This window comes from Spinacia oleracea, chromosome 4, assembly GCF_020520425.1.
Source record: "Spinacia oleracea cultivar Varoflay chromosome 4, BTI_SOV_V1, whole genome shotgun sequence".
Classification (NCBI taxonomy): domain Eukaryota; kingdom Viridiplantae; phylum Streptophyta; class Magnoliopsida; order Caryophyllales; family Amaranthaceae; genus Spinacia; species Spinacia oleracea.
Window position 1 is genome coordinate 1,315,731 of NC_079490.1, and position 16,875 is coordinate 1,332,605.

Below are 16,875 nucleotides of genomic sequence, written 5' to 3' on the forward strand. Positions count from 1 at the left end.
CAAAATCAAACTAAATCAGACCAGAAATAGCAAAAAGCACTCACGAAAAATGAGAAAATATTCAGACCAACTAGACCAGATCATACCATACCAAAAACTAAAAAATGTAAGACCAAAACAGGTGAAGAGAACAAGGCCTATAAATTAACAGAATATAAAAATATAATGAACATGCATGCAAGATGATATGTGGACTCAATAACATGGGAATATTGTTTTAGAGAACCGAATGCTATTCTGAAAACACATGCATGATACAAAGTCACGTAAGTAAATATTCCCTCTTTTCCTTTCAATTTCTTTTAGATAACAAAGAATGATCCTACTAAACTGACCCCTATCTTAAGATAATCAGCTCAGTTATATAGGTTAACGTTTGAACCACTTTCAAACACGTATAACGCGGCTGATGGGCTCGACCTTATGACTTTCAAGTCACAAATTAAGTGATCGAGTCCCCGACCAACTTATGTTGGTTTACTTTCATATTTTTTTAGACGTACATTATCCATATATATCACTTGCCAACCAAGGAATTGAAAATTTAGCATTTTGTGGATTATTATTTCTTTAGAAAAAGGAGAATATTTAAGGGACCATTATTTATTTTTATTTTCTTCCACTATATTTTCTCAACCTATTGCATTATTGCAACAAGCATATATAGGGAGTAATATTCAAGGGACCATTTTAGACAATCTTCTTTAGATAACGAAATATTTTAGGCTATGCTATTTTAAAGAAGGAAACAAACAACCTATAAAGTCTAAATATTAATCAACCTTGCATGATAGTGTACGTTGTAGATGTTACCTTCCATCGTATCCTGTCTAGGAGTGTTTTATACTCCGTAGTCTTATAGGCTTTGTAGCCTCTCCACTTTATAAAAGTTTGCAACATTCTTTTATATAACAACTTAGATTAGATTAGATTAGTATAATTATGTAACTACAAAATTCAAATTACCCTTGAAAAATCAATTGTAAATTATTCTATCAGCTTCCGAATTATCGAAAAAAATCCAAATTATAAAAAAATGAAGGCTATATACACCCCTTTTTTTTTTTACCAATTTTGGAGATTTCAGGACTCGGTCTCAAAAACTCAAAAGATTTTGGGGGATATCTGCCCGTCATAGAAGGCACTTTGAAACCATCAAACACCATTAGTTGAGACTTAAAGGATTAGAATGATATGGATTCAACAACATGAGTTTTATTACATGTTTATAGAAAGGGAAATCGAGCAACGATTGGCTTGCACACAAAGGTGTTACTCAACACATCCAGGGGCGGATCTTTGTTGTGGCTGGGGTTGGCCTGGCCCCCCCGGCCGGAAAATTTTATAGTGTATTTTTAGTTACGGCCCCCCCCCCCCCAAAATTTGTGTATAATTGTATAATTACATAGTATATTGCTTAATTTTTTTTCTACCGGCCCCCCTCGTAAAACCGTTCAAGGTCCGCCACTGAACACATCAACATCCATATCTTACATAGTGCACTATTAGAGTTATGGTATAATTTTGAACGATGATTCTTGGTGCGTGGCTATCCCACGTCTAACTCCTCTGTAGTTTATTTTTATTTTCGTGTGTTTTTCTTTTATTTAGATTTCAGATCTATGAAAAAAACTTATTATTTAAGATATGGATTATGATACCCTTCTTGCAAGAGTGAGTTTATGTACATTTCTTCAAATGATGGTCTTTGAATATCTTTTCTATATTGAATTATGATTTGGTACATCTTTATCTAAAAGGGAAATTAAAAAAAAAAACTTAAAGCAAGGTGACTTTACCCTTGTAACTAGAACAATATTAAAGTTGGTTTCATTTCATTGACTTAAAACCTAAAATTAACCAATACTATTAGCAATTTTCGCTAACCAGATACACTAAACGACTGTATAGTAATTTTCGCTACATAACGAAAGATTCTTGTACAAAAGAACGCGTTACTAAATTACTGTAAAGTAATTTTCGCTACATAACGAAAGACTCTTATACAAAAGAACGCGTTACTAGTTAATATCCGTTTGTGTCACATGATCCACACATGATACATCAAAAATAGTTCTATAAATGGAAATGGAAAGGGAATTGAAATTTGTTAATTAATTCATTGTCTACTCAACCTATTTTGACAAGTCTACAATGCTAAACCTTTTGTTAATGTCAACATTTAATTTTATGTCCTTCAAAGTTTTGCTCCCTTAAACAAGAATTACTATAATGCCCATAATTATATTATCAAAGGACGCTATAATTTGTCATAAGCCTTCATGATGGCACAACACGAGGAATATCTCAAAAGATGAGTCCATTACATAATTCACAACCATTACTTTTTATTTTTTTCAAAAATTACGGTAGAGGTCGGTTTGTTTCAACTTATTTTGACTTATTTCATCATAAATAAGAGCAGGTAAGTCTAACAAAAGTAAATTTTTTTGTCAAAATAAATACTTTATCACGTTTCTTTTTCGGCCGTTTCAGAATAATGGATGAATAACATTATTAAAAATGTGTTTACGTACTTCACCTAACATGACCAACTAACTTTTTCAACCTTCACACTCCTTTATTTCCTTCGTTTTATTTGGCAATTAAGTATATTTAGTTAAACTGTGTCAACTAAATGTATGAATATTACTAAAGTTAATTTGTGTCAATTAAATAAGAACTGATAAAGTATTGCATTAAGCAACTCATTTTGTGGTTCGCGTCTACTATTTTCTTAAACTGTATGCACAAGAAAGTGTGATATTTATTACGATTTGAAAGGAGTCGAATCTACAAGGACATATGGTTAATTTACCTATTCAAATAATTTAATACACAAAATAAGTTCAGATAAAATATTTTAATACACAAAATAAATTCAGATAAAATAATTTAATAAATAAAATAAGTTCAGATAATTTAATTTCAGTAAAAATCAAATGGAAGAAAAGCCAGATTTTATTTGTTGCCTCATTCATAATCATAAATTCCACGAGGAAAAGAAAAAGATAATAGAATGAAGCAAACTTATGTGCACCTCACGTGACCATTAACAAAATTACTATACACCCCTCAATATTTTATCAACACCTATTAGCATAAAACTAAAATACCTAAACTACCCCTACAATTATTAATTTTTACGGAGTACTTCTATATACACTAAAAACTTTGCCCAAATTAAAAGTAAAAGAAAAAAAAGGAGAATAATAACTAACTCTGACATTTTGCATCAGAAATTCAGAATTCCGTTAGTGAAACCCTTTCCTCCGACAAGGAGGACAAAGTCCGCCCCGGCGACGGCGGCAATGACGGCGGCAACCTCGACTTGGGAAAATATTCACGTACGTCAAACGTTACGACATTCGTTAAGTCGACGTCAACCGTCGCCGGAACAATCGGCGGCCGTTCAACTTCCGTTAGTAGGTCCCACCTCAACCCTTTAAAAAACTCATGTTCTTTAATCTCCTCCGCCCCTCTAAAATGACCCAACCGTTTATTCGGGTCTTTCTCTAACAACCGTTCGATCAAATCTGTAAGTGACGTCCGTTTTCCGATGAACTCCGGTTTTATCATTAACACGTTTCGAAACGTTTCTTTTCTGTTTTTGCCACGAAACGGTGTTCTACCGTATAACATCTCGTATGCGAGAATACCAAGGGCCCACCAGTCAACGCCGAACTCGTGACCTTCACCTCTCACCACCTCCGGCGAAACGTACTCCTCCGTGCCGACGAAGGAATTTGAGCGTTTTCCGGCGGCGAAACTCGCTCTCCTGGGTGAAACACGGGCGGATTTCGGCTTTCTTAGACCGGTATCGATATTAGCTCCGTATGTTAGAATTCGGGTTAAGTTGTTCCGTCGCGGTGGTGGCGGCGGTGGCGGAGGCTTACACTCCTTAAAAAAAGCCATATCCATTTCGGAAGAACCCAAACTTACCGGCTTCTTCTTCCGAAACGACGACAACTTCCTCGAAAGATCAAAGTCCGTGAGTGTCACGTGACCGGAGCTTTGCACCAGAACATTCTCCGGCTTCAAATCCCGATACGCAATCCCCATACTATGAAGATGCGCAAGAGCACACACGATCTGAGCCAGGTAGAATTTAATCGCGGCGGAGCTAAAAACGCGGTCGTTTTGGGTGTACCGGAGAACATTCAGATCACCGCCGCAGCAAAACGGGACAGCCCAGCCCATCAACTCATGGGTCTCGAATGAGCCCAGTAACGTAGGGAGGAATGGGTGGTTTTTCATGGTGGCTAACACCGACATTTCCCACCGTGCACGGCGTTGGGCGTCGTTGTGTTTGTGGTAAAGTAGCGATTTCTCGACTACTTTGAGGGCGAAAGGGGTGGTTGCATCCGGGTCGGAGTCGGAATCGTGGGCTAAGAATACGGTACCCATTGCGCCTTTTCCGAGGACTTTGATTGCCCGTATGTTTTCTATGTTGAGGTTTTTCGGGTGGGGCTCCATTTTTTGGTGGAGGGAGAAAGAGAGAGGGATGAAGAATGGGGAAATGACTTCAAATGAGAGAGAAAGCTAATTAAAGATGTGGGGAGGAAGACGATGATGAGATATAAATAGTATGGCTGGTTTTATTTATTTTGGGGTTTTTCCTTTATTTAAAAGTGTGGTCGTGTTGTATTATGGTACGGATTTTTCATGAAATGCCTCTTATTTTCGATTCACTCTATATAAATGTTTTGTACTTTATTTAGTTTCATAATTTCATCAAATATCCCGATCGATTAACAAATATAAACTTTTATATAAGATGGTCTTACACAAAATACTGTATTGTGTCCTATAATTAAGTTAATCGATCAATGAAATCAATTAGTTAAGTAAGGAACAAATTAGTTAAGCATTGTAATTACTTAAGCATAGAACTAATTAGTTAAACAATGCAACCAATTAAAATTAAGCACAAAGCAGTATTTTCGATAAAAAGGTCATAAACAAAAGTTGTCTATTAACAAATGCATAATGCCATCAATGACTAGTGATCGTTAACTCCATAAATTAAGCAATGGAATCAATTAGTTAAGTACCAGAAGTAATTAGTTAAGCACTAAAATCAATTATTTAAGCAATGAAACTAATTAGCTAAACACTTGAACCAATTAGTTAAGCAATCAAAGCGGTATTTTCGATAAAACGATCTAACACAAAAGTTGACGATTAGCAAATACATAATGTCATCAATGACTAGTGATCGTTAAATTCATTAGTTCTTTTTTTGTTGTATAGAGAGCCATATAGGACAAGCCGGTCGACAAATAATATAGATGAAATTTAATCCTTGATATTACGTATCTTCTCTTTAATATTTTACCAATTAGAGCATCTCCAATGGTTGTTGCTAGGGACTAGCTTGAAATTTATAAAAGTTTCAAGCTAATAGCTAGACCATTGGAGTGAAAACAATAAATTAGCTTGGCCAAACAAATTAACTTAAACAAGCTAATTTGCTTGACAACTAGCTCTCAAATGTTAATTGACAAGTGGGACAAATGAGACCAATTTAAATAGCAAGCTAGTTGCTAGCCATTGGAGCACAAATTAGCTAGACAATGAAATAGCTTGAAATCTTATGTGGCGTAACAAGCTAATTGTCAAATTAGCTTAACATTGAAGATGCTCTTAAGCTAGTTGACGCTTGTAACATGAAAATCCATCATTTAATCATTAACCTATAAATTTATTTATTTTTTAATTTGGGTTTTTCCTTTATTTAAAAAGTGTGGTCGTGTTGTATGAGAGTCTGTTGTGATGGAGCATGTGTGATGTGTGTGAGAGAGGGTGTTATTTCTGTTTGTTGAGTAATTAATTTGCATTGAATTATTTTATTTCTTTTTTTATACAACAATTATTTTATTTCTATTAATGGGGTTTTGGAGGGATTTATAATAGATGGTGCACGGTGCAACCATCATTTGGTAAGACCTGTCTGGCGCCCTACCTGCCTCCTCATTGTAAAATATATCCCGGTGTTCAACTAGTTAGTTAAATCAGCTGAAATAAACTACTACGGGTTAATAGTAATCAAATCAGCTAATAATTAACATCTATTCCGTAATAACTAATAGAATCTTTATAAAATGTGATACTCGACAATTATTTGTGTTCAAAAAGAATAAATATATATCATGAAAGTTAAAGCGTAGATTATAATAGACTTAGAGTAGTAGATAATTAGTTAATGTAATTCAAAATAACTTCTACTATATGAAAACTTATTACAAATTAGGGAGTAGGTAACCACTTAAACTCTGTTCTTTTCACGTTTAACACCATCGCATAAGTTTATATCTCATGAAATCTCTACCATATTTTAGGGAATAGAGAAGCCGTAATTTCATCAAGGACTCACAGGTAAAATGTAGACGATTGTATATATTTCACTTAACTTTGGAAAACTTCTTTTTTTTGGTTACGAAAATCATTTAAGGAGATCCTTCTCTTCTGGGGTGGTTCTGAAGGAAATCTTGTAGATTTAATAACCCGGTGTTGAATTGTTGATGGTAAACTACAACTTAATTAACTATAAATATGCGATATGGCATTCGTTTTGAGTGTGAGCAAAGATCAAACTATGTACTAATCGTTCTGTCCTTTGTATCTCATTCGCACACACAAAAATATTTGAATAGTTGGTAAAATTAAACTAAATTGAGAATATGAGATAATCTAACGGCCATAGTAGAACATTATTAATCAAGTAACATGGAAGTGGGAGTATTGTATGAAATCCTTGGTACGGTCCACGTATTATGAGTTGGATATGGAGTTAGCAAATACGGACTATATTATACACTCCTATTGGACTATTGGACTAATTATAGTGTTGAATGACGACAAAATAAAATAATTAAAGTCACACGTGTAAGCATTTATGAGATTTAATTCAATTATTTAATACACCTATTGACTTATATATAATTATATATCCACCTATTTATGATAAAAAATGGGCCAAGTATAAGACAAAACTTGGATGATTTTACGGAAATATTTTCACTTTTAGAGCTACCTACAAGAATAAGTGTAGATTTACATTCCTAATTTAAACATATATAAATAGATTAGTTTTAGCTTTATTTAAGCATAGATTAATTACCCTTATAATGCATCCTGAAATCCCAATAATCACATAGGTTTTAAATGGGTTCAAACCATTTTTTATGATCCTAGGAGACACTTTATACTTTCACCTAAATTTTAGGGGGAAATTCAGAAAATAATTTATGACTTTGTATTATAACCTTCAAATTCAATAAAATTTGCACATTTTCAGAGGCGGAAAGTTAGAGGTCCAAATGCTTTTATCCCATGAGGCACCAAAAGGCATATTGAATATTTGAATGGGTAGAATCATCTAATTCGGCTCTTAAATGATAGTCTTTCCAGTTTAGTACACGTCTCGTTTTGTTGGAATTGAATAAAGCATTTTCGAGATTTATGTGACCAGTTAGAGAGTATTTATGATTTCAAACAACTTTATATGGCATCATATATTGCATATCCCTCGAAATTCCGGGAGTATATATACGTGACCGAGTCCCGGAAATCTTTGAGCCTTTATGTGACTTAATAGTGGTAAAGCGTTTATGATTACGGGAAAAAACTTAAATGACCCATATATGCATCCTCCATAATCACATATATAAGGAGTATATAATTACACCCTCATATATAGATTAGTTATACCGATCGACTTAGGAAAATGATATATACAACCTTAGAGCTATAAATTTAGAATTAATTTAGGAATGCATGTTAAAATTATACGTCTTTCAGTAAACTAATTTTCAGTTTAAGTCTATTATCATTTTCTTGTAATGATAACATGGATTATTTTGTAACAGCCAACTAATAGATGAATAATAAATTTGAAATTAATAACTTTATAATTAAAAAAAACATGGGATTATGGGAGTACAAGGGGATACACCAACGTGCCCCTTGGGGAGTTGGGGATGTTTATATATTAATATTAGTGCCTTTGTTGGGATGTTGTTTCCATGTCATTGCTTCCTCTTATCTTATCTCTCTATATATTTTTCTCATTTATATAATTTTTATTTATATTTTAAATAATGTTACATTAATTAATTATTCTTCCTAGGTTTATGAATATAAATAGTTGATCGAAGAGGATATATAAATATATAGTTGAATTATTTCTTCCCCCATGCAAAGTATTATTTGTTAATTGCATAACATAAAGCATGATTATTTGCAATAATTGAGATAATTGGGCATCTAATTAGTTGTGCCAGTGTAACAAAAACAGATTACTCATGTAATTAAGGTATTCGATCATCATCCAGCTAAATTTATTAGTATCAATTATTTTTTAATTGTTCATTAGTTGACGTACGTAGTTGATTTGTGAAGTTGTTTTAATGCTCCGTACCCTTTGTTTTTTATGAATATATTTTAATTAATATCATATCATATCAGACAGTCTGATAATATTTCTTTTTATTACGAAAAAATAATATTATATGGTTAATTTATGTATATGAAAATCTAGTGTGTACGGTATTTTGATTATTATGTGAAAGCCCCTTCCCAACCCCATGCCATAAAATACAGAATCTAAGTAGTGGTTTAGGCTGTATATTTTTGTACGATTGTTTTTTTTTTTAGGAATAATTTAATTAGGGTACGTACGTACAATCGTTAATTAGGATATTTGAGATTTTGAGCAATTAGTGTTAATCAATTATGTGCAAGAATTATTATTGGGTGATATACTCCACTAAAAATTAAATTCAAAAAGCATGTGTAGAGGTTCGAACCACGCATCTTTGTGAATATATAGCGATTAATATGCATGTTTAAAAAACCATGTACTATGTATATATTAAGTATTAACAATGGTAAAACTTATTATTAATTTAGTTCTAATTAAAGAAACTTAATTATAAATGTTTTCTCATTTGATTTAACATAATTTGAGGTCCGAAATTTAAATTGCGAGAGAGGATTAGGCACCCTACTTAATTAGGTTACTAATGTACGAGTACGTGGTAATTACACCATTAATTTTACTTTTTTTTTCAAGATTTCCAAACATGCTAACTTGATCGCCATTGTAGTAACATCGTTCATTGAAATCCTTCTCATGCAATATACTTCATATTACATAGTTTTTTATTTTTAGTATGTACGTTTTAAATATGTTGAAAATAAGAATTTAAAAAATTATCATAGTTATATGATTGAATATCTTTTTATCTTTCAATTCACCTATGAAATATGTACGTGTTTTACAAGATATTGTTAAGTAATTAATTAATTAGGAGGCTTTAATTTAGTTAAACCCCACTTAGCTTTTGATTTAGGTCTTAAAGTTCTAACCCTATTCTTCACTAGTTCTCTTTTGGAAAATATCAAAAGATTCAAGGAAAAAGGAGAAAGGTGGTATGGGAAAATTATGATAAAGAGACCAATCACATATTCACATTATCACATGGTTATGGATGTCAACTAACTTAGTGATAAAGCATTGAAGTCCGAACTAATACCTAAAATCTGCGGTCGAATCTTGTCTATATATATCTTTTGTCATAGCGACTCTCTCTACACCAAAAATAAATAAATCGTCACACATGATTAAGTAATTATACGAAGCACGTACCTGAACTGAAAACCTGAATAGGGTTCTTGATCTTACCTTCTAAACTTTGAAATAACAAGTCACAAGTCTGGTAAATTTCAACAAAGATATGACTAATCTATAAACAAGTTTTTAATTGAGAATGTTCTTCAAACTTTTATTTTTAGCTTTTAACTAAAGCATTCCCTAGTCATTAGACTTTAAAATCTTTACTTGTATTTAATCATAGACATCCTTTTTTGTTGTCTCTATTTTCCATGACATGATTCCTTAATTAAGTGTTCATCATCCATTTATTTATTTTATTAAATTGTTCATCAATCAATTAATAAACCTACCTTAACCAAACCCACCATCACAGTCACGTGCTCTTCTTATTGATTGATTTAAGATAAATTAGTATAAGTATAACTTCAATTAAATTTAATTATACTCTCTAATCAAATCTACCATATGTGGTTTTCTAAATAGGATTATAATTTGGTAATTTAGCTATTTAATTTAACCATTTTTATTTCAAATATCCCCCTAGCCAGCTCGTTTAACTTAATTGAATTATCACATTCTACTAGTGATATTTCTCAAATAATTATACGTATGTTAAGATTTAACTCAATCGTCTTACTTTAAAAAGGCATACGCGCCGTATATCTTACACTTATTATCATGATGATTCCTTGTTAAAGTTCCAAACTAAATTCAGCTCGTCTAGCTATATCCTCTCCTGATTAAAACAGGCGACAGTCTTATCTACGGAGTAATATTTTAGAATCAACATAACGTTTTAAAATGACCTTTAGCATAATTGTGACAAAAGGTAATTGTACAATTGTACATACATAACTTATTGAAGCATACATATAAAGATCTAGTCTTTTTAGTGCAATTCACTAATTACTCCACTTGATAATTAGTTATGACCGCCTAAGTTGGTAAGGTGAGAACTTCAATCACTACGATTTTTGTTTGAGTTTTCTTAGCCTAAAAGGTCTTCAAACAATCATCAAATACTTTACTTCCACGTGGAATACAATTGTGACACTCTACTTAATTATTACATTAAATTAAACTACCTTTATAATCAAAATTATGCCCCTAATTAACCCTGCCATTACTTTACTAATCGTATTAGGTTCTCAATACATAAAGAGGGTTATTTTCTCAACCAAAAAAATAAAGTTAGATGCAACCATCAACACTATATGACCAAACTTTGACTTGAAATAGACAAATTTTAGCTGGGACAAACACAAGCTCACGTCAAAAGAGAGTTCGACAAATCATTTCAAGTCATACGGGTCTTCTATATCCTAAATAATCAATTGACAATAGAAGGAATAACGCACTAATCTTACCATTTGGTCTTTCAATTTCTTTAATGTAGGACGACTAAGATATGTCATCTTCACCTGGTCAACCTGGTCTGATATTTCTAGTTTTTGGTTTGTTCTGATTTTTCCTGGTCTTGTTTGATTTGAATGTTTTTTGTGAGTGTTTTTATTTTTTCTGTTACGGTTTAGTCTGATTTTTTATTTATTTATTCTGTTTTAATATGATTTTAATGTTTCTTATCTTATACGGAGTATGATTTAAGAAAACCAAATACTCGTAATAATCAATAAACAATAAGAATAAGAAGAAGGCAACGAGGTAAAAGTAAATGGAATTAAAGCTTCAAATTAAGCGTCTTCATGACTCCTTTGGTAAAGTTATGGACCATGATTAATGGAAGTTGGATGTTGACAAATTATTGCTAATTAATTTATATAGTACTATAGTAGTACTACGGTTATTATGGACCATGATTAATGTACATTTATATTTTATTTTAATGATCAACCAACTTTCACTAGACATAATATCAGTGATTATTAAGTTACCTTGAGCGAATAATTAACTAGAAAAAATAATTAGTGAAGCCAAACTCTGGCACTATTTATTTCCTTGATTTTCAAATTTTTTTTTTTTGAATTTAATTTAACTTATTTGAATTGATCAAAACTTACTTTAGTTATAAACTGTATTGAATCAACCCTTATTTTTCCTGCATTTATTTTTGATGAACTTATTTTATCTGAACTTATTTCCCCATAAAGTACATTATTAGACCTCTTTGATTTTGTAAAGTGCGTTCTTTTGATGAATGTAAGTTATGTAACATAATTAGGCCATGTTCTTCTGAACTTTATTTGGCTGAAGTGAACTGAACTGAACGTAATGGAGATGAATTGAACTGAACTAAACTAAACTAAACTAAACTGAATGGAGCTGAACTGAACTGAACTGAACGGGTAAAACTTTGGCCAAGTAAAGGAATAATAAGGAGTAGTAATAATTAAAACCCTTTTGGTAGGTCAAGTTTGTAATAATTAACTTTAATCTTTTGAAATTAATGTTTAAAGGATTCTTGACAGGGTGATCCACATGTCTTTGGGTTGGATCATCTCCATGGATATATTTGTAGTACGATTCGGATCTTTTTTCCTATACTTTTACCCTGGCCATTTTGTATTGTTTTTATTTATGTACTCAATTATATTTTTGTAAGTACGTGCGCAAATTAAAGCATTACAAGATTTGTGTAGATTTTATCTTTATTAATTAATTAATAACATTTAAAACAATATCATAGTTATCTTTATATTGGTAAATAATAACCAAACTAGTAGGCTAGTAGCTCCAAAAGTATCACTTTTAATTTGCCAATGCTTATATCTATATGTTGTTTGCCATGTTACGTTGTCCATTAAAACATGCACTCACTTTCTCTTTGTTGAGAAGCCAGTATAATAATATGAAAGTGCTACCCACCTCTTATAGAAGGTCGTGTAAGTTTCATCCTTGTTTAAGAGTTAAAACATAAAAGGCGGACCGCGATACAACTTTCGCACAACCTCTATATGATTAATCGTGCATAAAAATACACACCCTAACATTGCAGGTATTCTTATCCTATCCTCGTTATTCTTATTAACTTGATCTTTAATTAAGTTCGTTATAGATATATGTATGGCTATTTCTCGTGTCAAACCTGCGTGCCTTGTCATATATATGCCTGAACCACCCCGAGTGCAATAGTTCCACCAGACACGACTCAAGCTCGCGTCTCGTGCTTATGTATGTGAGTAGCTAACCCTAATTTTCACACTGTTTTAACGCGCATGTTTATCTCGTCAAGCCTTGTCATGTCTTTCCCTAAAAAAACACAGCTCATGCACAACACACGACCCACGACTTCATTCTCATACCGTACTTTTTTCCGTGTTGGGTCAAGTCGTGATATGGGATGTCCGATCCGACCCGGTGTCCTTTAATGAAAGGAATGATTACACACACGTATATGGGTTCTTCTTTTGGGCCTCTAATGACAAGTGAAACTTGGAGACATGATAGCCCCACGAGCTAAGGGTACACTTTGTGAAGGTCCCCTCAACAAATATTTCTTTTTTAATTTTTTTTTTTACCCAATTCAAACTTTCATAAAATGCGTTCCTGTCGGCCATCATTTGGTGGGAGAAAATGTATGCTTCCACCTACGTTAAAAACTTAAAGTACGATAATTAGGGAGTAAATACTTTCTGGCTCATTTATTTAAAAGAAAACAAAAATTAATTAAAGAGTAAAATTAATTAATAGGAAGAAGGTTAAATTGTTAATACATACTTCATATGAGTGTAGAAATAAGTGAAATTATTTACTTCATATATTCAAGCATTGTTTATCTGTCTCTTTTTTGAAAGAATGTACCGAATTTGAGTGTAGAAATAAGTAAAAGTAAGTTAAACATGAATTACCATTGTTTTTTATTTTATTTTTGTTAAGGGGAAAGTTGAACTTATAAAATAAGAGTTAAATTATCCAACAGTATATACATAGCAATTTCTGCGGGGCAATGATTAACCCACATTTATTCGACTCCAAGACAACATAAGTGTAGTCAGCCGGTGAGTAATGTAATTACCACCCCTTTTAACACACGACCAATTGACAGAATTTAGACAATTACATAAATGATAATTATCTTCAAGCACAACATCAATATCGAAGAAGTAAATCGCATCCTTTGATAGCCTGTTGACTCTGACAGTTCAAATCGAACATGAATTATCTGAAATTATCTGAACCTACTACTATAGAAGGATTAAGGTTATCTACTAATCAAAATTAAATTTTAATAAAAGAGAGATAGTGCAATTAAGTAGAACCACCACATTGTTTTTGTGTCTTACCTTTAAAATATGTATAACAAAATGAAATAAAAAATTAAAAACACCAAATGTCAATTTATTTATTTAAGTTTTTATATATAGAATTTGGGCCCATGGCCCATGAGTCCTAATGTTAAAGTTTAAGACATTAGGAAAAAGCCATGTCAACTTTAATGATGTGGTTGTCGGCCATGATAGTATCTCCTATTAAAAGGAACCCCTTGTTTTTCAATTACAAATTTGTTGTTTTGTCCATCTAATGCATATTAACAAATAGGGAATATATGGGCCAATATGGCCCACTTATATTTGACCCCCGGCCCGTATTATTGATCACTTTTGTTCCAAGGAAGCTAGTCAAATGCATTCCAAATTATTTTGATTAATTATATAATTAATAAATTAGGATTGAAATTTGTAATATGCATTTATGTCAAGAGGCAAAGTAGGGAAATATATTATTTTCTTAATAGGTAAGAAGAAGGATCATAGAGAGCTACTCCGTATTACCTATCTCAAGTTAGTCAACTCAACTATGCAGGTCAACGTTTGAGTCTTTCCCAAGTATAAAGTGAGTTTTTTTTATAAATTCCACCAACTTGTGCTGGTTAAATAGCTAGATAATTGATTTTTTTTTGTATAATATCTCTACGGGGTACTAAGCCAATGTCGTAAGAGTATAGGTTCTACCTAATTTATCTAAAATACTCTTTATTTTACGTACTCTTTTAAAATGTATAAATTTTTTGAAATTTGAAAAACACACTGTGTGTATATAGAACTAGTACCAAATAAAGTAATCATTCTCAATATGTTACCTAGGGTGATTCAGAGGTTAAACATTTTGCAATTTACAAAGAACATGTATAAAGATTCTCGATGATCATCTAATTGAGTTAACAATCAAACTCCCAAACGATGTGTGGTTAACTTTTTGCCTAATCCAATTAAGTAATCCTCAATTTTCAACTTGTACGTACAATGTGATTTGGATGAGGATATGGAGGGATACATGATTTTGCTTGCCCATAAAAGGGTTATGTGTTGAGTCGATGTGATTAGAAAATTTCAAAATTATTAATAAAGTCTTACTTGATCCTATACCTGATCAAGTATAGTCCGACCCAACGGCCCGACTCAATCCGTTCAGAAAGTGTGGGTATGGGCAGCTTCAAATACATATTTTTAAACCAAAAGCCCCAACCCAGCCCGAAAAGCGTGTACCTAATTTTTGAGTTTGGGCATGAATTTTTGTGTTAGATCTCAACCTGGTCCGAATTTGATCACCTCTACTTGATCCATGTAAGTGTATAACCATAATAAGTTAGAGTTGATATTTCATATCTTCGCCAACCATTAAATAAGCTCTTCAATATACATTAATAACTTTGAACATCTAATGTTAAGGTAATTAGAATTATATCCTAATTCTAATTACCTTAACATCTAAGTATACATACTATATATTTTATACTACTACATATAATAATATTCAAAATAATAACCCCAAGTATTACTCCATAGCAAAATGATGTTACAAATTTACAAGATACAAGTAGTCTTATCTCCTTTATGTTGTAAAGGCACTCACAAAAGTCACAAGTTCACAACATAGAAAAAGAACATTGTCCTTTCTTAAGCACACGCGTGCCTTAGTGGGCTAACGCACGAGACCACAAATTTTATAGTAGAATGTGAGTAATTGTAGATTCCTATAGACTAGAGATTACAATCTCTTGAGACCTTTAGATTCATCGGATTTGGGGCGAATATGGATTCACATAAAAATATGGGTTCAATTTTGGGTCCGGGGTCTGATTTTGTGTCTCATTTCATCATTTATGTGAACTCTAGTTGAAAGATACTTCATCTGTTTCAAAGAAACTGCAACACTTTCACTTTTGTCACTATTTATTCATTTAATAACTTTGACCATGAGTTTTTACTAATTTATTAAAAGCAAATGTTATAAGTTAAATAGTGGTGGATTGATTTCATTGTATATTTTCATAATATTAAATTTTAAGATTTTTAAGGGCAAAATTGTGTCTTGGCAAACCTGCTAATCAAGGTGTTACAATTTTTTTGAAATGGATGAAGTATGTAAAAAGTTCCTACATTATGAGACAAGTATTGAATCAACGGGGTGCTTTTACAAATGGTGAGTTCTTTTCTACATATTCCCACTTTTTTCATGATAAAAAATTCAAATTAGTTTAGATAATATAAGTTCATGAAAAACAAAGATTACCAAGCATAATTTACAACTAAAATAATTTCTCATAAGTTATAAATAAACAAACATCAGGTAAATATAACGCACGTAAATAATATACTTTTTATACATATCCCTTTCTTAGTTAGTTTGTTCAACCTCTAGAATTTGGGTCATGACCTCACAATCACTTTAATCATAGTTTTCTAGTGCTCTTTTATCTTTGATTCCCGTAGAATAATACTCCATATTTTGGGGTTGGATTTGACAATTATTACAAATCAACGAAGTTGGTTTAGGTACTCATAGCACTACGTGAATTCAAGCCAAAGTATGAATATCATTGCAAAAGATAATTTCCCATTATCCTTAGAAGCAAGTGTTAGATTATTATTATTTATTATCCCATGTACACGTATGATATTGACGTTGCAATTATTTTTACTTGAGTTGTACTACCTCCGTTCCTAAAAGTTCTTTACGCTTTCCGTTTTGGTCCGTTCCAGAAAGTTCTTTACACTCTACTTTATTTCCATTTTTTACTCTCATTTGGCCCACCATAACTTACCCACTCACAATACTTTAATATAATTTTTATCCACTCACATTGTTGGACAATTTATAGCCACTCATTTTCCATTTGTTACCCCACCATCACATGTTCACCAAAATTCCTTAATTGCCGTGCAAATAGTAAGCGTAAAGATCATTTAGGAACGGAGGTAGTAAATCATAATGCAAATTATCAAATTCTAATGTACGGAGTATATAATTAACAATCCTATTCACTAGCTCTAAATGTTGTGTGTTATACCAAGGAG

General features: G+C 32.1%; 1 protein-coding gene across 1 annotated transcript; it reads right to left on the reverse strand.

Moving 5' to 3' along the window:
• Positions 1-2,943: 2,943 nt before the first annotated feature.
• On the reverse strand, positions 2,944-4,595 carry LOC110801880 (serine/threonine-protein kinase UCNL). Its single transcript, XM_022007288.2, has one exon. It carries the CDS (start codon positions 4,474-4,476, stop codon positions 3,244-3,246), a length of 1,233 nt encoding a protein of 410 aa, XP_021862980.2. The 5' UTR covers positions 4,477-4,595; the 3' UTR covers positions 2,944-3,243.
• Positions 4,596-16,875: the final 12,280 nt, after the last annotated feature.